The 21,874-nt window shown below is 53.9% G+C and overlaps 1 protein-coding gene across 1 annotated transcript in view; it reads right to left on the reverse strand.

Annotated features, from left to right (window-relative positions):
• Nucleotides 1-1,318: 1,318 nt before the first annotated feature.
• Nucleotides 1,319-21,874, reverse strand: part of TNFRSF8 (TNF receptor superfamily member 8) — a 44,415-nt gene continuing 23,859 nt past the window's right edge. Inside the window, exons 6-12 of the mRNA XM_077763961.1 lie at nt 18,763-18,856; nt 18,420-18,565; nt 16,448-16,549; nt 16,268-16,321; nt 9,748-9,773; nt 6,978-7,182; nt 1,319-3,486 (exon numbers count right to left, since the gene is read on the reverse strand). Coding sequence (XP_077620087.1) covers nt 3,242-3,486; nt 6,978-7,182; nt 9,748-9,773; nt 16,268-16,321; nt 16,448-16,549; nt 18,420-18,565; nt 18,763-18,856 — 872 coding nt within the window. The 3' untranslated portion in view covers nt 1,319-3,241. The remainder of the gene's footprint in view (nt 3,487-6,977; nt 7,183-9,747; nt 9,774-16,267; nt 16,322-16,447; nt 16,550-18,419; nt 18,566-18,762; nt 18,857-21,874) is intronic.

Genomic DNA, 21,874 nt, shown 5'->3' on the forward strand with positions numbered 1-21,874 from the left:
ACCCGGCCGGATAGGGACTGATACTGTCACCTCGCAGACCAGGAAACAGCTTTAGGGAGATACAGGCACATAACCAACACTGCCCATGTGGTAAGTGGCAGAGCTGGGATTAGAACCCAAGTCTGACTGCAGGACCCATCGCCACCTGCACACTGCTGCTGTTCTGTGCCCATGCCCCAAAGTGCAGGCCTCTCTGCCTGCATCTTGCTCTCTGCCCCTGGTGACCTGTGCTCCTCTGGCCCCGGGCATGGCCCCAGGATGTGCACCCAGCATAGGGTGCTGGCCCAGGGCAAGGGGCCTGGGGAGGGTGTAGGAGCCTAAGGTGGGCTCTGCCAACTCCTCCTTGGGCCCACGGAGCGGACTTCAAAACTTTTAATATCCTCACTTTGGCCTTCTGTCAAGCCCTATTCCCCCACTTACACTTAGTCTCAGTCCCATAGGTGTTTTTAGAAGGAAAATTCTCCCTTCTCTCTCCACTTCCACCCTCCACTTCCCCCACTGTTAGCACAGATTTTCATTTCTGTTTAGCCCAACAGCCCAGTTCCTGGTGACTGGTCTTCAGGATCTCCCCACTCTGGGGAGGGGTGAGAGGAGACAGAGGCCTCTCGTTCCACTTTAGGGACTGGCCCTGGCCTTACAGATTCTCAGAACCTAAGACAGCCTGCAGGCTATGAGACTGCCTTGGGAAATGATAAATTTCCTTTGAGTGCAATAGCTTCCGTAGGACACATCACTTACCGTCACCCCCAGGATGCAACGGCTCAGGAAGAGGGATGTACGCGTGCACGGACGGATCCTCACAGCTTACAAAGTGCTAGCCTGAGTAGGAGGGGCCTTGCCCGTCTGTCCACCTGGACATCAGGACAGACAGAAGTTGAGAAGTGGCCCCTGATCACTGGTCAGGACAGGGAAATTCACAGTGGCTCTCGGGCCAGCCACACGGCAGGCAGACGCTGGTTAAACGGCTGGGTTGATGATCAGGTCTGGGCACGAGCTGGAGTCCTGGGGCTGGGGTGGGTGAGGTCTGACCACAGCCCTCCGTCTCCTTCCTCCACCCCACAGGGGAGCCACAGTCAGAGAGGGGGACTTCCGGCTGCCTGTTGTGGGGGGCAGTCCCCTCCCAGCTGAGGCCCGAAGTCCAAGTGTCACATTTACCCACTGGTCCTCACCTTGGCCCCGCACCCCACCCCCACCCCTGGGCCTTCACGCTCCTAATTTGTGACTCCCTTTTCCTAAGCTGTGAGACTGCTCAGCCCAGCCCAGAGGGAAGAAGGTCATAGGGAGGCCAGAGATCTCTTTCTGCAAATACTCAAGGGGAGACTTATGACGAGAGGCTTTATTTTGCATATCCTTGGAGGGCAGGTCCGGGACCAGGGAGTAGGAGTTACGCGGAGAAAGGGCTGCCTCAGCAGATAGCGGGCTCCCTGCCATCAGAGGCTGGCCGCCCGGGTAGATGGGTGAAGAGGGACCCGCCTGCCCTGCGGGGAGAGAGGCTCGCCAGAACCTTCCTGCTCAGAGGTTCTCAAATACTCTTAATCCCAAAGATAATTTCCTGAGCCTTACGATTAGTTTTTTTAAGGGACCTTACTAATTTTCCGAGGATCAAAAGTTTTGGAGGATCGAAAGTTCTGTGAGGCAAGGGAGTGCTCCATTTCATTAGACGTGGGTCAGCATCTTCAAGCGAAGATTGCCAGAACCCTGCTGGGTGGGGGCAGGGGGAGGGGGCATCCTCGGGGCCTCTCAGAACCAAAGCTCCAGGCGCTGCATGCCCCCGCTGTCTCTAAAATCTCACGTAAACTCCTCCAGGTTCTGATGTAAGCGTCCTAGCCTCTCCAACTTTCCCCAAGACATCTGAGCAGTTTCAGAAACTACCCTTGTGATTCCTGACCCAGCCTCGACTTCCTCCAGAGAAGGTGCAGGCTGGCGGGTAAACAGCAGCTTTCCCAGCCCGGCCTCCAGTGGGTAATTCCAGGAGCCTCCAGGCGGCTGAGACGCAATGCCCTGGCCTGCGGCGGACCTGTCCTCTGCCCACAGGCCCCTCTCCAAGGCCCTTTGTTTGTACAGGAGTCTGAAAGCCCCGGGGAGAGCAGGTCAGCAGAACCAAGTGGGGCAGCTTTACTCCTTCCAGTGAAATGCAAAGACGCTGAAATCCAGACTGAACTACTTGTTTTTTGGGGAACCCAGAAGAAGGCACTTGAACACCAGGGCAAAGCTGCATTGCTTTTTGACATCCACATCCCTGCCGTGGGTGCTGAGCGGCGGGAGCCCGAGGACGGGGCAGGGGCCCGGGATCTGTAAGCATGGCAGATCTGGGGAGGACACGTCGTCATTTCCCGGGACACAGCGGGGCGCCCACAAGCAGGCAAAGATCCAGGAAGGGCCTGGCTCCCCTTCAGCAGGCCCTTCTCCAGGCGGCAGGGGGGCGGGCAGGGCCTCCGGCGGAGCGGAGCCCTGCAGCTGGAGCGTCTGCAGACATCGGGGTCCCAAGATGCCCCCGCTGGGAAGACTGTAGGGATGTCCTGAGACAGTTGACCCCAGGCCCTCAGCCCACGGTGGGGGCTGCAGCATAGGGAAGGGCTGGCGGCATCTGTGGGGTGTCACTCAGCCCCAGCGGGGCGGGAGGCCAGGCCAGGCACGTGCACCTTGGCACAGAGCTCAGCACGCTGGCCGCTGACAAGACGGGGCCGGCCGCCGATGCCTCATCCTTTGGCTTCCCCGCTGACTCAGGAGAAACCACCACCGGCGCTGGCTCAGTGCCCACAGGGGCCACGCTGCGGTGTCCGGGGGCTGCCGGCACAGCAGCAAGGTCGGGTGGGCATCGCTCCTGAGGCCCGGGGTGAGGGTAGCCAGCAGAGCGGTCTGTGCCTTGTGTCCTGTGCTGCCAGCGAGCTCCAGCCCTGGCGGTGTGTGTCTGATGCTCAGGGCTCCAAGGGCATCGTCCTGGCGGTGATGGCAGACGGGGCACCCCGTCCCTGCTGTCTGCCTGCTGCCATTCAGACCCAGCCGCTGGGTTGTCCCCAAGGCACGAGCCCGGGCCCCCCTGCGGTCTGGGCTGGGAGGCAGCTGGGTAGGGTGCAACTAGAAACCACCAGAACCCTCCTGCCCAGGCTGGTCTTCCACTGGATGCCGGAACCTCAGTTCAGGCCACACGGGCCTCTGCCACCATCCTGGTGCTGCTAGTGCCACCCTGGCCCCGCAGGGACCACCCAGGTGCCCTCTCAGCCCCAACCCAGACCAGGCCTCATTTCTCAGAGACGGTCATGGGCAAGGTGGCCTCCTTTCCTTCCTCTTCTACTGAGAACATGACATCCCCACAGCTGCCCAGAGGTGGTTCTGTCTCCTGCTCCGGGAAGTGGGGGGCATGGTCCCCTTCTAGATCCTCCTCCAACTCAGGCCCCGTGGGCCCTGCCAGGCCCCGGCCCTCGGGCACCTCGGTCCTCACGGTCCCCACAATCACTGTATCCGCCTTCATGATGTAGATTTTCTCTGCAAGGCAAAAGGGTGGGTTGAAGGGAGGGCACTGGAGCCATGGCTGGATGGAGCCAGGAGGCAGAAGAGGGTGCGAGCCCCAGCCCTGTCACTCCTACTGTGTGGCTTCAGGCAGATGACACAATCTCTCTGATGCACGGTAAGCCCCACCACCCTCACAGGTGTCCTGACGCCCAAAGGAAATAAAAGCTAGAAACCATGGGCTAAGGAGTTAAGGGTTGGTCCACCTGCTCCTTGTGGGAGAGGCTCCCCGTCTTCTGGGCATTTTGGTGGGGATGCAGCAGGAAGGAGAGAGTAACGCGAGAGAGAAAGCGAGCCCTGGGGAGAGAAGGGCCAGGAAGCTCTAGAGCAGGTTAGCTGGTGCTGGAAACTGTCCAGACACTTTCCACGCATTACTCCCGAATGCTCACATCCCCGCAGCCAGGGGGAAAGTTGAGGTTGTCTCCGTGGACAGACAAAAAACTGAAGCCCCAAAAGGTGAAAAGGCCCAAAGTCACCAGGTAGTTAGAAGTTTCAGAAAAAACACCCACCTGACTGGCCACCCTTTCCACTCCTATCCCAGGTTTCTGCCTAAATCAGAAACCTGGGGTGCCCGACTTGTCCCGGTTTGCCTGGGGGCACTCCTGGGGCATGGCAGTGACAGTCCTACACCCCATGAGCCTCTTAAGTCCAGGTAAACCCAGACAGTTGACCACATGCTACAGAAACCCCAGCCCTATTGATAATTAGCAGGAGGCTGGGAGTCTCTCTCTGGGCCGTATTTCAGGTGTTTATCACTTGCTGCCGAGCGCCCACCGGAGGCCTTCACAGCTGTGCCTGACTAGCACACAGTAGGGCTGCTTATGTGTGTTGCGTGGATGAATCAGCAGCATGATCCCCTGCGGTCCTCACTACCATCTGTGGCTCTGCCTTCGGAGGCTCAGGGGACCTAAGTAAGCTGCGCAAGAAGCTGAGAAGTGAGGCACCTTCATCCGGCCTTGCACTCAGGGCAGGGTCCTAGCTCCCAGCGGCTCAGCCCTGGGACTGTCTCCAGTCTGAAAGAGGAAGCTCAAGCGGAAACTTGAAAGCTGGGGTGGAGCAGCTCTGGGATCCCTGCCTCTCTGGGTAGCCCAGAGATTTAGGAACCCTCCCCAAAGATCTTCAGGGGCCCTGTACTGGGCACCACATTGCATAAGGCCAGCTCTTCCGTTTTGGTTTTTAATATCTCCAGGAAAGAGGGAAGTGATCATATTGCAGCGAGGACTACAGGATAAGCTAGTGTGGCAAGCTGAGGACTGGGGGCCCCACACCCACACCAAAAGAGAGAGCTGGGCCCCAGGCCCCAAACATACGCCCTCCACCTGGGCCTGCAGGCTCTGTGCCCGGGGAGCCTGATCAGAGGGGCTAGGGAGAGACGGGAGCCAGAGGTGGTGAGAGGGGGGAGCCCTGGGAAGCGAGAAAGGGCACTGAGCCAGACAGCTAGAGGAGATGAGGCACAGGGGAGCAGGGAGGGAGGGAAGGGGGGGGTGGGTTTGCCCGGGCAGAAGAAGCCAAAGCTGGGGCCCAGGCTAGCGACCCCTCACTTTCCATGGGTCCTGGCTGCTCTGATTCTGGGCTGCCCAGCAGCCAGCTGGGAGGGGCAGGGAGGGTCTTCCTGGAGCCGCTTGGACTTTGTGCCCCACCCAGGGCTCTAGAATCCAGAGAAGTCATCTTGGTGTGGTGGGAAGTGAAGGGGCTCCCCCTGCCTGGTGCCCTGGGGGCGAGGGATAAAGCTCAGGCCACGGTTTGGTCCCCCCGGGGGTACTGGACAGATTCATCAGGGCAGCGGGGGGCCCTCTGGGGCGGTGTCAGAAGGACGGAAGGCTCCCGAGAGGACCTCCAAGACCTCCTCTCCCAACTACCACACTCACCTGCGAGGCCGACAGGCCTCTGGGGCAGGCTGCCCACTCGCAGGCCATCCTGGGAGCCTGGTACCTCCCTGCCCCTGCCCCTGCAGCTCCGGGCACTGCCCTCGGCAGGGACTCAAACATTCAAAGTAGGACTTCTTAGGAAATTTAAAGGAGATGCCTTTGGTGGTATTTCCCCAAATAACCCTCTTTTAAAGAGCTGAGAGCTAGAATTCCAAAAGTTTTAGTTTCATATGACTCAGCCCCAAAGAGTTCAATCCACCAACACGTGCGGCAGAAATGTGTGGGACAATTACAAATGCCTCTTTGGTATCATCCCAGCAATGGCTAATCCTCCAGAGAGGACAGAGATGGCGGTCACTAAGGCCCTCCCCTCAGGGAGCTCATGGCCACGTGGGGGAGAGGGGCGCTGGGGGGAAGGGAGGCTACGAACACAGTCACACTGCTGGGTGCTTAGGATACTAGGTCGGGAGGCCTGGGGTCTGAGGTAGCACAGCAGAGGGGCATCTGGTTTCGACAGGAGAGTGGAGAGGGCCAGGAAGACTTCCTGGAGGAGGAGGCAAATAAGCAGGGGCCTCAGGACCTCAGGAATTGACTAGATTTAAAGAGGGAGTTGCCCATCCAGGGTGAGGAAGCAGCTCCCACAGAGAAGCTCAGGAGGGGAGGGAGGGCTCTGTGAACTCAGAAAACTCAGAAGCAGACCTGTCGGGTCAGGAAGCTGGTGAGTCTGCGGAGTAGGAGGCAGCTTATGACCAGTCTGAAGGTCGGGATACGAGTCCTGGAACCCACCCTGAGAGCAAAGGGCCCCCGCCCCAAGGGTTTAAGCAGGGGTGCAGAATGGACAGGCATATATTTTGGCGCACACACTCCAGGGGTACCAAGGTAGAGAGAAGGAAGAGAGGATGCAGGGAGGCCCTTGGGAAGCCAAAGCGGACAGTCTGCCTGAGTGTGAGGGTGGCCACAGCTCGGGAAGGGCTGGCCTCCAAGCCGCCAGGGGCAAGCCAAGGGCTTCGGAGCCCTGCAGGGGCCACGTCCCAGCTCTACCGTCAGTGGCTGTGTGACAGGGAAGATCTCTTCACGCACCTACCCCCACCCCCCAGCTGCAGTGTCCCCTGCTGTAAAAAGGGGAGGAAGATACTGTCCTCAGAGGGCCATGTGACAATGAGAGGTGACTTTCACCTAGACACATGGCAGGTCACATCGTCACTGGCATGTCTTCCTCCTGTCCCTTCGAGGGGCTCTTTGTTGGGGGAGGGGGCACGTTCCCATCTCACCTCAACAGCAGGCACCGGGCAGGGGGGTGCCTTGCCCCCCACCTCTCATGTGTGATTTCACAAAGTCTCGCGATGGCCCTATGAGGCAGAATGACTACTATTCCTGTTTTGCAGAAACTTAAACTGGGGTAACGGGGTGGAACAAGCTTTGTGACCCACCTGAGGGTGCTTCATTCTCTCACGAAAAGCACCTCCTGCTTACAGGGGCCGGGCCTTCCCGCCCGAGGATCTCTGATTCTGGTCGGGGCACTGGACCCTGAGCCAGTGCCCAGCTCTCCCCCGCCTCCCTGCCCTGACCACACTGGGATCCCCAGATCGGCATACTCACCGATCCTGTTGTTGGTGTGCTCTGAGGTCACTCGGGGCTCAGGAAGGTCCCTGGGGGGCTCAGGGCTCCCGGCCGGGCTGGCGTCCAGCAGGCGCACGCTCTCCAGGTGAGCCGCCCCATTGGGGCAGGTCTCCACGGCCAGGGGGTTCATTAACCCCAGCTCTTCTGTGCCCGGCTCCACCACCGATATGCTCTCCTTCAGCTGCTGTGGACACAGACGGTGTGGGAGTGGATGCGGGAGGCCCCAACGTCCCCTCAGGCTCTGAACTGGGAAGCCCCTGTCTCTTCATCTCTGTAGACCCTAGTGGTCTCCCTCTCTGCCTTAAAGCTGTCACACACCACCCAAGGCTTCACAGCTTTGAGAGCCTGATGTCCCTGTGAGAGTTTCAGAAGTCGCGTTGCTTTTCGCTTGTACTAAACGACAGTAGCCAGCACCCCACACGGCGCTCCCCACGTTCGTGGCCCTTGACACGTGTTAATCCTCACAACCACCCTGCAAGGGGGCTGATGTTAGCCCACTCCCCACTTTACAGATCAGGAAACAGAGACACAGAAGAGTTAAGGAACTCGCCCAGGTTAGTTAGTGTCTGGGCCAGTACTTGAACCCTGGCACCTAGCTCCAGAATCCATGCTTATAAGCACCTGTCGGTAAGTGTGCACCCAGACCTACCCCAACTCCCCAGCCCTGACTTCCTGGGATGGTGGTCACTGATGATGACATCAATGTGCTCTATACATTTTCAGGAAAATGGTTTAGGTTTTTAGTTTTATAGGTAAGTATAAAGGAGAAGTAGTCTCATGAAATGTTCTAATTTTTTTAAGGTTATTTATTTTTGAGAGAGAGAGAGAGGAAGCACGTGAGCACGTGGGGGAGGAACAGAGAGAGAGGGAGAGAGAGAATCTCAAGCAGTCTCTGAGCTCTGACTCGGGGCTCGAGCTCTTGAAATGTGTGATCAAGACCTGAGCCAAAACCAGGAGTCAGAGGCTTAACGCACTGAGCCGAGCAGGTGCCCCTCGTGAAATGTTCCAACACACACTATTTACCCTTAGCCTACAAAATGGAATGAGTTTGAGTGATTCACAAAGTATATCTACATAACCCTGAATATTTTTATATTAATTTGAAGTCCAAAAGATGGCATTTTAAACAAGTTGCTATAAAAGCACTGACTCCTGTGGCCAAAAGATGTTTGGTTAACTCACAAATCATTAAGTGCCTTTTTCATGAAATTTCTCGGTACTATAATAGTCCTTTATCTGACCCAAGTATATCTGAATGTGACCTCCCATAATTTGAAACTGAACTCATACTGTGGTTCTATTATATTTTAAAATTAAAGGATAGAAACCTTTCTCCATGTGTGAAAGTTTGAGCCAAAGGAAAGTCATGGTGGGGGGGGAGGGGGACATCTGGGTGGCTCGGTAAGTTAAGTGTCCGACTCTTGATTTTGGCTCAGGTTATGATCTTGCAGTTTCACAAGTTCAAGCCCCACATGGGCTCTGGGATGACAGTGGGGAGCCTGCTTGAGATTCTCCCTCTTTTTCTGCCATCCCCTACTCGTGCTTTCTCTCTCTCAAAATAAATAAATTTACTTAAAAATAAAAAAGAAGAAAGAAGTCATGGGGCACCTGGGTGGCTCAGCCGGTTAAGCATCTGACTCCTGATTTCGGCTCAGGTCGTGATCTCACAGTTCATGGGATTGAGCCCCACACTAGGCTCTGGAATGACAGTGTGGAGCCTGCTTGGGCTTCTCTCCATCCCTCTTTCTCTCTCTGCCCACCCCCACCCCCGCCTCGCACGCATGCAAGCTCTGTATCTCAAAATAAATAAACGTTTTTTAAAAAGTCATGGAAGAATTGATAAATGAAAACAAAAATTGGTGAACCATACACAGCTGAGAGCCGTCCATATGTCCTGCCCCATCCCTCAGCTCCGGATGGCAATGCCCCTACTCTTACCCCCCAAGACTACTCCTGGAGGCTGGGTGCATAGCAGGGCACCAGGCCAAGCCCAGTGGGGACCAGGTGTCTGGGCTCCATCTGGGGTAATCGTAGGATCAGTGGTAAAGTTTGCCAAGCCCCTGGCCTAGCGCCTGCCCACAGCACGCTGCCTACAAAAGGCAGATGAAGAGGTCCTCAGAGCTCAGGGTACCAGACTTGCAGCCGTACAAACCAGGGCTCAAACCAAACCAGGGCTCGCAGATCTGCTTTCCAGCTGTGGAACCACCTTTCCCATCTGCGCCTGTTTCCTCTTTTGTAACACGGACCATGGCACCAACTTCTGAGTGTTGTAAGGACTACCCAAGGAAACTTAGAGAGACACAAGCGAGGTGCCTGGCTCCTGGGAAGTGCTCCGTGTGCCACGGCTACATTTTCAGAGTCGTGCTATGCATTTGTCTTCCCAGCTGCGAGGAGGAGAGCCACAGAAGAGTGAAGGAGAAAAGGGGAGGTAAGCACGGCCTTCCTCTGACCACACCTGGCACCCAAAGTGGCCCAAACCAACTCCATAGCCCTTCTGGAAGAGTCCCCAGCAGGATGAGCCGGGAGCCAGAGGCTGCTGAGGGGGTGGCCAGCCTTGGTGGCCCCCACTGTGCTCAGAGCACCTCACGTGGGGCAGACCCAGACTGAACCTGCAGGGGGTGCCCGCACCCCAGTCACTGTGGGAGGAGAATGACCCGCCGGCAGCTCTCAGAACTGGCAGATCTGTTAGTGAGGGAGTCAGAGTTAGGGGCACAAAGCCAGGGAGGCAGGGCAAAGGAGGGCTACTTACGATCAGGTTCCTCCTGGGCCTACAGTCTGCAAAAAGAAACAGAGCAGTGACTTCACCAAGGAGGGTCTGGCAGCTACCTGGTCCTGTCCCCCCGCCACATGGATGACCCTCGGGCCTGATCCAACCAGCAGTGGATAGTTTCAGAGTCTGTGTCCACCCCGGGCCCAGACGCTCACTTCCCAGCGCTCACTTCTGTCGCAGCAATGGGAGAACTAGGAGCCACCTCTCCCAGCCACTGAACCCATCACAGTACTGAAGCCCTCTCCCAGCCTACCCACTCAGAAATTGGTTTGTGGCTGCTGCCACTATCTTGTAGCCCCCAGATTCTAGAGAACCCAGAATTCCCCAGAGCCCCATGCGAAGCTCACACGGACGACCTCAGGGCCAGGTGATAGAGAGCAGATGACTGACCCTGAGGACCTCTGCTGACCCCTGCACTGGACACACTCGAAGCCAGTCGATGCTGGAGGCCTTCTGTGGGAGTTCAGTTTCTATTACACGCGCCTGGAAGAGCCCATATGACCACCTTCCAGGATGACAGCTGCTCATCATCAGCCTGCTACCTATGGCCCCCCTCTGGTGGGCTCAGGAGGTGCTGACTCAGTGATCCTTGGGGCACAACTTCTCATCCCAAACCCCCAACCTCTGCTCCAGCTTTTCTCTCCTATCAAATATAGGGCCAGGTCATGGCCAAGCATATGTTGACATTTAACCATGGCCTACTGGCCATCTGAGACAGCTGGAGATGCTCCCAGGTATCTGGTCTACCCAAGGGCACATCAACTCCTGGCACAGACCATCCTCTGGGGACACAGAGCCCTTTGGGACTGCCAAGGAGGCCCTCTCAGAGACTTGGAATACACTGATGTGGGGTGTGCATACCTGACCAGAGAGATCTGCTCTGAAAATACCAGTGAGCTAAGTCACCTCCAGAACTCCCTGATCTCAGCAGCTCTGGGAACCACAAGCCCTGAATCCTAGCTGAAACACTCACTGGACGCCAACCAGCTGTGATAATACAAACAAGACAGGTGGTTTGAACATGCTGTGTAGACATTAGGTGAGTTTGGGGAACACTCTCACCTGTACCTCTTAAATGACCACCAGCACATAAAAAAAGTGTCTAAAGAGGAAACAAGCCGAATGATGGTCAAGAGGAGAACATGTATAAAATGACACAATTCTGGATTCTTTATTTAACAAATGCACCGCGCTTCCTGCCTCTGGTAACTGGTGTCCCCAGCAGAGTGGTCACCTTGGGAGGTCATGGCTCCTTGCCACTAGGCAGCCACAGTCCACAGTCCAACCACTTTGAGAAATGCTCTCTGGCCTGAGGCAGCCTCCTTTAAATGATGTCAATGAGGCCTAATCTTTGTCCTTTAAGAGTGAGTTTGAGTTTTGCAGACAGCCAACTTTGGTTTGGGTGGCCACAGGGAGAAAGCACGACAAAGTAACAATACAAAATAAAATAAATAAAAGTGATAAAACTCAGTCTTGGGAGGATGTGGGTAAAAAGGAACACAGCGTCTCATGCCCTGTGAACTGGTTCCACGTTTCTCAAGAGCCAACTGGCAATGAAAACCCCACACCCTTTGACCCAGTAATCCCTCTTTGGGTACACGCCCTCAGGAAATAACCCAAGAGAACACAAGAGGGCTGTGCACAGAGGTGGTATTTATAATAACCAAAAAACTGAAAACGAGCCAGATGCCAAACAATTAGGCAGCTTAGCAATCTTGAAGCAGAGGCCTTCCTGGCAGGGAGCCCCCAACACAACATTACTTCACCTTCCCAGCCTCAGTCCTCATTATCTGGAAAAAGGGACACATCATGCCCACTTTGGAGGGTTTTTGTGAAGAGAAATGAGACCTCAAACGTGAAAGCGCCCAGTGATCAATCACACGGAGACCATGTACCTCAATGTGATTTGATGAGAATGAGCCTGTACTCATGTGTCTTCCTCCCCTAGACCCATAAGCGCAATCTAAGAAGGAGGAAAATATCAGACAACTTCCAATAGGGAGGCATCCTGCAACATAACTGGCCAGTGCTCCTCAAAACTGGCAAGGTCATCGGGGAGGGGGTGCCTGAGTGGCTCAGTCAGTTAAGCATCCAACTCTTGATTTCAGCTCAGGTCGTGATCCCAGGGTCGTGAGATAAAGCCCTGTGTCAGACTCTGCTGAGCATGGAGCTTGCTTAAGAGTCTCTCTCCTGCTGCCTCTCTCCCCTGCTCATGCTCTCACTCTCTCTAAAATTAAAAAACAAACAAACAAACAAACAAAAAACTGCCAAGGTCATCAAAAACAGAAAAGTCAGAAACTGTCCCAGCCCAGAGGAGCCCAAGCAGACATAACAACTAAATGTAATGTGGTTTCCTGGGTGGGAGCCTGGAACAGTAAAAAAAAAAAAAAAAAAACTGGGTAAAACTAGGTAAATCTAAATAGAGTGTGGGGTTTAGTTAATAGTAATGTATCAATATTGATTCATTCATTGTGACAAATACACCATATTAATGTAAGACATTAATAATGGAGGAAACTGGGCGTGATAAGGAAACTCTCTGTGCTATCTTTTCCAATAGCCTACGAACCTAAAACCGCTCTAAGAAATGAAGTCTGTTTAAAATTTTTAAAAATTTAAATGTGAAAAAGGGACGGTGCCCAGGACACTGCCTAGCACGTGGTGGGTCCCAGGACATGGACGGGGCTCGGCATTCCATCACACCAAAGAGAAAGTCAGCATTTGATACTGACTCTTGGAAACTAGCATGAAATAACACAAAGGTTAAAAGGCAGAAGCCAGAGGCACTAATGTCTGCCTGCAGCTGCTTACAACCCACGTGTGTGCTTTGATTAAAGACCCAGAACCAGTCATGCCAAGCACAGAGGTCAGATTTCACAAGTGCGTTTCCCCTAAAAATGTTGCTTCAGTCTACTGCCTTCATTGATTTGTTTTCTTGCTTTGGGGAATAACTGTGATCTTCTCGTAAACACGCCCGACACCGGAGAACACGAGTCCAGGGACACACTAAGTGTTGCGGGCCCCGCTGGGACAAGTGCATGGCATCCCCGGGGCAGCTCTGAGGGTCACCATAGTGGAACACAGGGGTTCTGATGCTCACGCTATCGGTCCCCTCCATCTCGGTCGCTCTCCCTTTCAGTCCCAGCTGCCGTGGGAAGGAGAACGGGCCCAGGGAAGGAGTCTGGCACAGAGGTTCAGCCAGGCTTTGGCAATGGGCACCCCCTTAGATTAAAATCTAGGCTCCTTAGAGACACAGCTGATTCCAGGGCGGGGGCAGGAAAGCACCAGGTAAGTTGGGATCATCTTAGAGTAAAGAGGTGCTCAAAGCAGGAAAGAATGGGACAAAGGACCCAGGAGCCAGCTTCAACGGCCCCCGCTGGCCTGATCTGAGGCTATTTGAACATTAAATTAAATCATGATGGCAACAGAACAGAAGTCCGCGAGTCCATGCAGCTACGAACACAAAGGGAAAAGAATACGGTCTGAGAGGCACCGGTTTTCACGGGCCTCGACGTGCCTCGCCTGGAGGTGCTTAGCGCTTGCCAAGGAGCAAAGGGCAACGTGGTGCTGCAGCAGCCTGGCAGGACGGATGCCACCAGGGATCGCTCCTGGGATCTTCCCGCCACCAGAGCCACATGACCTGACTCCACACTCTGCAGTCGCAAGGACGCATCAGGCAAACCCAAGGTGAGGGCTGGGATCTCTAAAGTGGCAAGGTCATGAACATGGAGGAGGAGACAGGAACACACCCAGACTGAAGGAAACTCAAGAGACATGATGACCAGATGCAACATGAAATTCTGAACTGGATTCTTCGCTATAAAGGATGTTGTTGGGATCCATGAAAAAAGTTGAACGGGGTCTGGGAATTAGTTGGTGGTAAATGCATCAGTGTGACTTCTCTGATTTTGATGGTTTCACTACGCTGTGTAAAAATCTGCCCTCATTTGTACGAACACACACTAAAGTGTTGGAGGTGAGAAGGCATTAAGTTGGTAACTTATCTCAAAGGGTTCAGGAAAAATAAGTTCTTTGTACTATAGTGGCGACTTTTCTGTAAGTTTTTTGAAATTGTTTCAAAACAACACAAAATGTTTTTCAACTTCAACCTGCCCGAAGTAGCAAATAATGACTTTAGTGTCCATTAAAATGAAGGATTAAAGAATTTTAGTCAGTGTTTCTCGACCAGGCGCGATTCCCACCCCTAGGGGACAGTGAACAGTACCTGGGGATGTCTCTGATTGTCACAACTGGGAGGCGCTACTAGTATCTGGCGGGTCTACAGGCCGAGGAAACTGCAGAACTTTCTAGAATACACAGGACAGCCCCTACAGCAAAGGATGACCGGGTCCCACATGTCAACAGTGAGAGGCCCAAAAATCTCACCACTAACAGTAACAACAATATCCTGGTCATACTGCTTATTAGCCAAGTGGCCTTAAACAAGTTTTTCCACCTTTCTGTGCCTCAGATTACTCATCTGTGTAATGGGAATGAAAACAGATACCTCACTGACCCACTGTGTTTTGCAAATGCCTGTCACCAAGGACACATGCCATACAGTCACATCAGTTCAAGAGACGGCTGGTAAGCGCTGGAGCTCCGGGATGGGGAAGGCTAGGCCACGCATTCCCATCCTGCTTTCCCTTCTCCCCTGAAAGATCGGACACTGGCATGGCAGCTTGGGAGAGCTACGACCGTTTCCGTACCCAGCACAGACTCACGCGAAAGATGACGTGAATACACAAATGAGCAAGCACACGAACGAAAGCTCCTTCTCCCCGTTAGCACCCACCGCTCGGGAGGGAATGGGGCATCCACCCACCTCGTCCCTTCTCATCCTGAGCCCTGGGTGCTTATCTCGGGTTCTCCTTCCTTCCATCTCGGGCCTGGGAACCCAGACCCCACCCTGCCCCCACCCGCCCAGGGACCCACCGGAAGCCAGAGGGCCAAAAACAGCCCCAAACAGGATGGCCAGCACTGAGTCTCAGAGCTTGGTTTCTTGCAGGTCTGGCTTCTTAAGGGAAGGCGATTTTTTTTTCTTTTTCTCTCTCTCTCTTTTTCTGTGTGGCAAAACTGCCTTCACGAAGGTTTGAAGAAAAAAATAAACTGACGGCAATGGAAATTTTAATACTAGAAAAATGTCAAGAAAGCAAACACAGGTTTCAATGAGACATTAGGGCTGACAGCTCATGGAAAAAGGCTTGAAACTACCAAAACACGAAAACCCCCCTTGCTAAGGGAGCGCATGCACCTGCTGTGAAACTCATCAAATTCAAAACAGGCCTCAGTGGACAGGTTTTGTGCCCAAGTCAAAAGGCGGGCCACAGAGAGGGTCTCCAAGGGTCCTGGGGAGCAAAAGGGCTGCGATCTGACCCAACGCGGACCACTGGCCTCATGGGTGGACTCTGGGGGTGGACACAGCTTGGTGAGGAGGAAGGCGGAAGGGACAGGCCTGCACTCCACAAAGCCCACAGTCTCCAGGGCCACGCTCAAGCCTTGAAGGCTACGTGGCCCTGGGCACCTCTCCACCTTTTCTGAGCCTTGCTGCCTCCTTGTGGAACGGCCATCATCACCCACCTCCCTTGCGGTTCCTGGGTCAGGAAGACCCCCTAGGGGAGCCTGCCTCAAAACCAGAAAGGGAAGCTCAGACCATTCCTGTTCACTCCTTCCCCCGTGGTCAGGGCCCAGCACACAGCAGGTGCTCAGGCAGTGTTTATGGAGTACTGATGAAGACCTTGCCCTGCCTGGAAAGGGCTGCACAGGGGAGAAAAGGCTCTTGGGGGACAGATGGCTGGGACCCCTCCCCCACAACACACACACCAGGTGAGAGCTAGAAACAGGTCAGGGGCTCTGAAAGGTGGCCTGAGAAAGTTGGCCCGGAAGCTGGGCAGGGATCAGAGAGTAAGGGCCAGGGAGGGCTTCAGAACAACCTAGAGTTCAGAAAGCCCTGAGGTTGCTGGTGAGGAAAAAGGCTCCCAACACAGGCCAGCGTGCCAGCCAACAGGAGCCACCCACTGCACGGCACGAACAGGTCCCCTCGACTAACCCACACGGCTGCCCTCTGAAGTCCCACCGCCCCCCTTTTACAAGTGAGGAAACAGAGACACACAGGAATTAAACTCACCTGCGGCCACGTAGCTGGTAAGTGGTAGACCCAGGATCCCAGCCCCATCAGCCTGCCCCACAGACCCCTAGGGCCCCTGCTGCCAGCAGGAGAGGGGAGGAAGGAAGGAGTGGGGAGGCTGGGGAGGAGGGGAAGGCATTCCAGAATGCCTCTCCGGGTGGGGGGCAAAGGGAGGAAAGGATGAAAGGCAAGGGGGATCTTACACCTTCCTGCCAGTGCTCTGGGAGGACTGTGGGGGATGGGCCGTGTAGTTCCCACCCACATCCCGTGCCCGTTACAGATGAGGCTGTGGAGACAGGGAGCCCAAACCAGGGCCCAGAGCCGCTGCGTCCGTGTGGCCCAAGCAGCGCCTTTGGACATGCGGACACTCACCCACAGGCTCCAGCGCGGGCCGGAAGGTCCGGGCAGGGTAGCACAGGTGGAGCTCTGAAAGGACGGCAGGGTCGGCGGGAGGTGCCAGCCTCGGGGAGCCTCAGAGGGCAGGGCTGGGCCCCAGCCAGGCTAGTGCAGGGCAGCTGGCGCTTTCCAAGGCCCCAGGACCCATCTACTCACTCTGCCGGATCCACTTCCTGCAGGCCCTCCAGTGGCACAGGAGGAAGGAGACGGAGACCAGGACCACCACCAGGACCAGGACGATCCAGAAGAGCACAGGCCCTGGAACGCAGAGGCGGCCCTGCACTCTCCGCCCTGGCGCGGGGGCCCTGAGGTCCCCACCATGCGGTGCGCCAGGGGCCCTGCTGCAGCCTCACGGGAAGGCCCTCCCCCCAGGCTATGTTCTCCTCCTGGGACACAGACACCGTGGAGGCTGGCAGGACCCCGTCCTCCCCCGGCCGGGGACTGAAACCCAGACCCTGCATCTCCCTGTTGCGGCCCGCACCCGCCTGCCCTCCCTCACCTGGCTCTAGGGGCCCATCGGGGGAGTGAAGTAGTTGACAGAAGAGCAAACCATTTCTAAACAGTGAGAAACTGAGGAGTTATGGGGCCAGAGTGAAGGAACCGAGGTCCAAAACGTTACGGTCTAGGGGTGCCTGGGTGGCTCAGTCTGACTTTGGCTTAGGTCACGGTCTCACGGTTCATGGGAGTGAGCCCCACATCAGGCTCGCTGCTGTCAGCACAGAGCCCGCATCAGATTCTCTGCCCAACTCTCTCTCCACCCCTGCCCTGCTTGCAGGCTCTCTCTCTCTCTCTCTCTCTCAAAAATAAACAAACATTTAAAATCAACAACAGCAACAACACAAAAGGAGTCACACTCTCAGTGGCTGTGGAGGAGGGCACGTGCCATGTGTGTCCCCACTAGCCAGTGGCACGTTCAGTGCAGCCGGAGTCAGGCTGGGGCAGGCAGAGCAGGGAGGCGGGGGGCATGCAGAGTGTGGGACTCCCAGCTCCGCTCCAGATGGGAAGCTCCGGGACAACAGCCACGGGGTCTTTTCCGCACATAAACGCGCTCAGCAAGTGTTCCCTGAGTATCACGTAGGCACCACTACCATCTCCATTTTTACATGAAAAACTGAGGAAACTGAGGCTTGCAAAGATTAAGTAACTCACTTAAACACAAAGGGTAACAGCAGAATCATGGCTTGGGCCAGGCCAGGGTGGCTCCAGGGCCCACACACTTACCTGCTATGTTTCGTTTCGTTTTGTTTTGTTTTACAACTCAGTACTTAAATTGCTCCTTTTTTCGTCTGTCCCTTATGAAGACTGGAAGTCTAGTTACTGTTTTTTTAAGTCCAGTTTTAGATGGTAAAAAGTAGCATGTGCCATATATGTGCTTTTCAAACTTTAATGTGCATAGGTATCTCCTGGGGCCATGTTCAGATAAAGAGTCTGGTTCAGTGGGGCTGGGGTGGAGCCCACAATTTGCTCTTCTAAAAAACTGCCGAAAGTGCAAGTCCAGGACCCGCGTTTTGAGGACGGCTGGCTAGAGAACTGATGCTGCCTAGTGTCTGATATGAGAACTGCAAGCCCTAAAGTGAAGCGCGCTTAGAATGTCTGTCTAGAAGGAGCCCTGCCCATGCTGGACTCGCTGCCTGTACTCCGCGGCTCGCTGCCCTGCGTGCTACATGGCGTGACAATTTTACAGGTGAGAAAACCGAGGCTCAAAGGAATTAAGAGCAACTAGTCAAGACCATATACACATTCACCAAATTTTTTTAATTGTCTCTTGAATTTCTTCTTTTTAAAAAAGTTATATTTATTTAAGTGAACTAACTCTACACCCAACGTGGGGCTCCAACTCATGACCCTGAGATCAAGAGTTGGATCTTGATCCAACTGAGCCAACCAGGTGCAAATATTTTCTGAGTAGCAGTCATGGGCCATGGGGATGAAGCTGTGAGCAAACTCCCTGCTCACAAGAACTGAGGAACAACACTAGCCAGTGACAGCGTCGCAGGCCCAGCTCGAGAAGCCAGAAACCTGGGGTCAACCCTGGGCGCCCCCACCCTGGATGCCGCTGCTCAGGAAGGGCCTCCCTTCTCCTGGCTCCTGGGGAGGCAGACCCTCCTTTCTGAGAGGTAATCATTACCTGAAACCAGAATGGGCTTTCCTGTGGAGGAGAAAGAGATGGGAATGCTCGTTGATGTGAAGGTGTCTCCCCAGGCGTGCGTGATGCCTCCTCCATTCTCCTTACTGCTCTGGGGGTCGGCTGGGGAGACCAGAGAGGCCGTGCTGCTGCCAGGAGAGAAGCCGGAGGGAAGACTGATGACTGAGATGGAAAAAGGAAAGCGTGTACACAGGCACCATCCCAGTCACCCCAGACAGAGCTGGGCACGTCTCCAAAATGACCTGTGAGCTCGGCACAGACATCCAGCCCAGGCCCCACCTCCACCCCCCAGCCCTGCTTCCCCCGAAAAGGACCAGGAAGTCACCTGGTGGGCACCTTGCTGCCCTCTGGGTTGGTGCTGCACTCAGGGTGGGCTTCTGGGGGAGGTGGCTCATGGGTGGCATCCCTCTCGGCTGTACCTGCAGGGAGTGGACGTAGAATCCACGTCAAGGAGCCTTACCCAGCAGGACTGGTAACTTGCAGGGAAGTGGCATGGTGAGGCCAGAAGGACACTGCAGCCAGGCAGACCCAGGCTAGTGTCCTGGGCCTGTCTCCTTCTCTCCCTCCTTCCTTCCTTCCTTCCCTCTATGCAACAACTCTTTACTGAGCACCCACTATGTACCAGGGACCATGCTGCAGGCTGGGACATAGCAGTGCACAAAACTGATCCCACTGTCAGGGGCTCACAGGCTGGTGGGGCTCACAGACATGACTCAGGTGTCACACGAAGCCACACGGCCTCCCTGAACTGGGACACTCAACCTCGTCTGACCAGGAGGGCTCCCCTTGGGAGGCTGTTGCTGGGATGTGTGTATGGGTGGGCCTATCTAAGCAGAGGAAATTGAAAGTGGGGTGGCCCATAGGTGGGGGAAGGAGGAGAGTGAGCACATGGGAGAGGCTGGTGTGCAGCCGCATTAAAATGCGTATAAAAGTGTCTGTTGTACACAATTGTTCAGAGCTGGGCTCTTCATAGTAGCCAGAGAAGTGGAAACAACCCAAATGTCCATCAAGTGGTAAATGGATAAATAAACTGTAATATGTCAGTACCAGAATACTGTGTGGACGTAAGAGGAACAGAAGCACTCATTCATGCTACAGCCTGGATGAACCCCAAAAGTATTATGCTCAGTGAAAGAAACCCAACACAGAACATGTATTCTGGAAATGTCCAGAAAAGGCTTATCCAGAGGGACAGAGAGTAGATTAGTGTTTGTCTAAGCTGAGGACAGACACGGGGATTGACTACTAAAGGCATGAGGTCTCTTAGACTGAGGCGATGGTTTTACAACTTGGTAAATTTCCTTACAATCATTGAATTATACACACCTAAAACTAGCAGATCTTGTGGTATGTAAAGCATACAGCAATAAAGCTATTCTTTAGGTCTTTCTCAGGGTGTCCGGGTGGCTCAGTCAGTTAGGCATCCAACTCTTGACTTCGGCTCAGGGCATGATCTCACAGTTTGTGAGTTTGAGCCCCCGGATGGGCTCTGTGCTGACAACCTGGAGCCTGCTTGGGTTTCTCTCTCTCTCTCTCTCTGCCCTCCCCTACTCCCTATCTTTCTCTCTCTCTCAATAAATAAACATTTTTTAAAAATTGGGTCTTTCTCCCAAAACAACAATTTAATGAGCCATGAGGTGGGACCAGTGTGGCAGGTTGAATCAAGGGTCCACTCCTCACGTGTGGGAGGCGTCTGTGTTCCTGCCTCGCCAGCGTCCTGGGGCTCAGACGGCCAGTGCAGCAGGATGGAGGCAACAGCGTGCCTGTTCCCAGCCTGGGCATTTCTGCACTTCTGCCATCGCCACAAGGAGATGGTGCTCTGGGCAGGGAGCGGCCTCCGCTGGTCCCAGAGTATGAGAGAAACACTAGAAGCAAACCCAAACCAAACCAACAAACCCAGGCAAGACAGCAGAGTGCCCAGCTGACCCACGGAGGAGCAAGAGCCGAACACTAAAACGTCAGTGTTGTTTGTCAACTGCTATTCCTGCGGCTAGAGCTGGCTGAGACAGTCAGGTTTGTGTCTCAGAAGATCAAAGTGAAAGGGCTGCTCTTTATCTCCAGCCAACTGCGATCACACAGGAAGATGGGTTGGTGGTTCTAGACCTTCTGATTTTATTTAGAAGAGAAACCTGGGGACGCCTGGGTGGCTCAGTCGGTTAAGCATCCGACTCTATTTCAGCTCAGATTGTGATCTCACATTTTGTGAGTCTGAGCCCCATGTCAGGCTCTGCACTGTGAGGAGCCTGCTTCAGATTCTCTCTCTCCCTCTCTCTCTCTGTCTCTCCCCTGCTCATGCGTGCTCACTCTTTTAAATAAATAAACTTTTAAAAAAACTGATAAATACACGTAAATGAATAAATTTAAATACTATCTCCTGATATTTAAATGTAGCCTCAATTTTTAATATCTCTTTCTTTTGAAATCAACTTTATTAAAAAGGCATAATTTATAAAGAAGAAAATGACCCCTAAGTTTACAGTTTGATGGTTTTGAAGAATGTATACAACCATGTAACTCTAACTCCATTTAAGATCTACAACATTCCCGCCATTCCAGAAAGTTCTCTAGTGCCTTCGGCCATAAATCCTTCCCTCACATTCAGGCAACCACTGGTCTGCTTTATGTCACTATAGATTGGTTTGCCTGTTCTAGAATTTCACAGGATGCAATCAGGCAGTATGTACTTTCTGGTGTCTGGCTTCTTTCACTCAGCATAATATTTCCGAGATTCATTTATGTTGCAAAGAACAGTGTTCCATCGTAGAGATGTACCACCATTTACCTACTCATTCACCAGCTGATGGGCATTTGGGTTGTTTCCAGTTTGAAGCTATTATAAATAAGGCAGCTCTGAATATCCTTGTACAAGTCTTTGTGAGGACATAGAATTCCATTCCTGTTGAGTACCTAAGAGGAGGAAGGCTGTATCACTGTGCTGACCAGACAGAATGTCTTTAAGGACCATTCAGAGATGACCTCCTCTGATCTGACCCAGTCCTCTCTTTTTATATATGGAGAGAACCACAGAGCCAGAGCTAGAGCCAGAAGGCAAGGCTCCTGAGTCCCAGCCCAGAGCACACCTTCTGCCTTGGGACTTAGCACTTTCTTACAAGTTTATAATTAACTGGCCCACATTTGAAGTAGATCACTATCCCTCTTTCCCTGGTGACAGCACCCCTCTTCTGATGGGGTGCAAAGCAAATCCCCCACCCACATTCATTTCCCTTCTAAAAAGTTCTCATGATGCCTCTCAGATTTCTCCTGAAACACCTTGAAGAAAAAGTGAAGCAAGGATTAATTTCCTTTTTGGATTAGTAGGGTCCCAAGGAACTCTCCTCTTTTGAGGGTTCTCCAAATAGATGCTAAGTCTTTCCACATGGTCACTAGACTATGACTGGAATTAGCTGAAGCCTGGAGGCATTAGCCTATGAGGAAGA

This window comes from Crocuta crocuta, unplaced genomic scaffold, assembly GCF_008692635.1.
Source record: "Crocuta crocuta isolate KB4526 unplaced genomic scaffold, BGI_CrCroc_1.0 scaffold13, whole genome shotgun sequence".
NCBI lineage: Eukaryota > Metazoa > Chordata > Mammalia > Carnivora > Hyaenidae > Crocuta > Crocuta crocuta.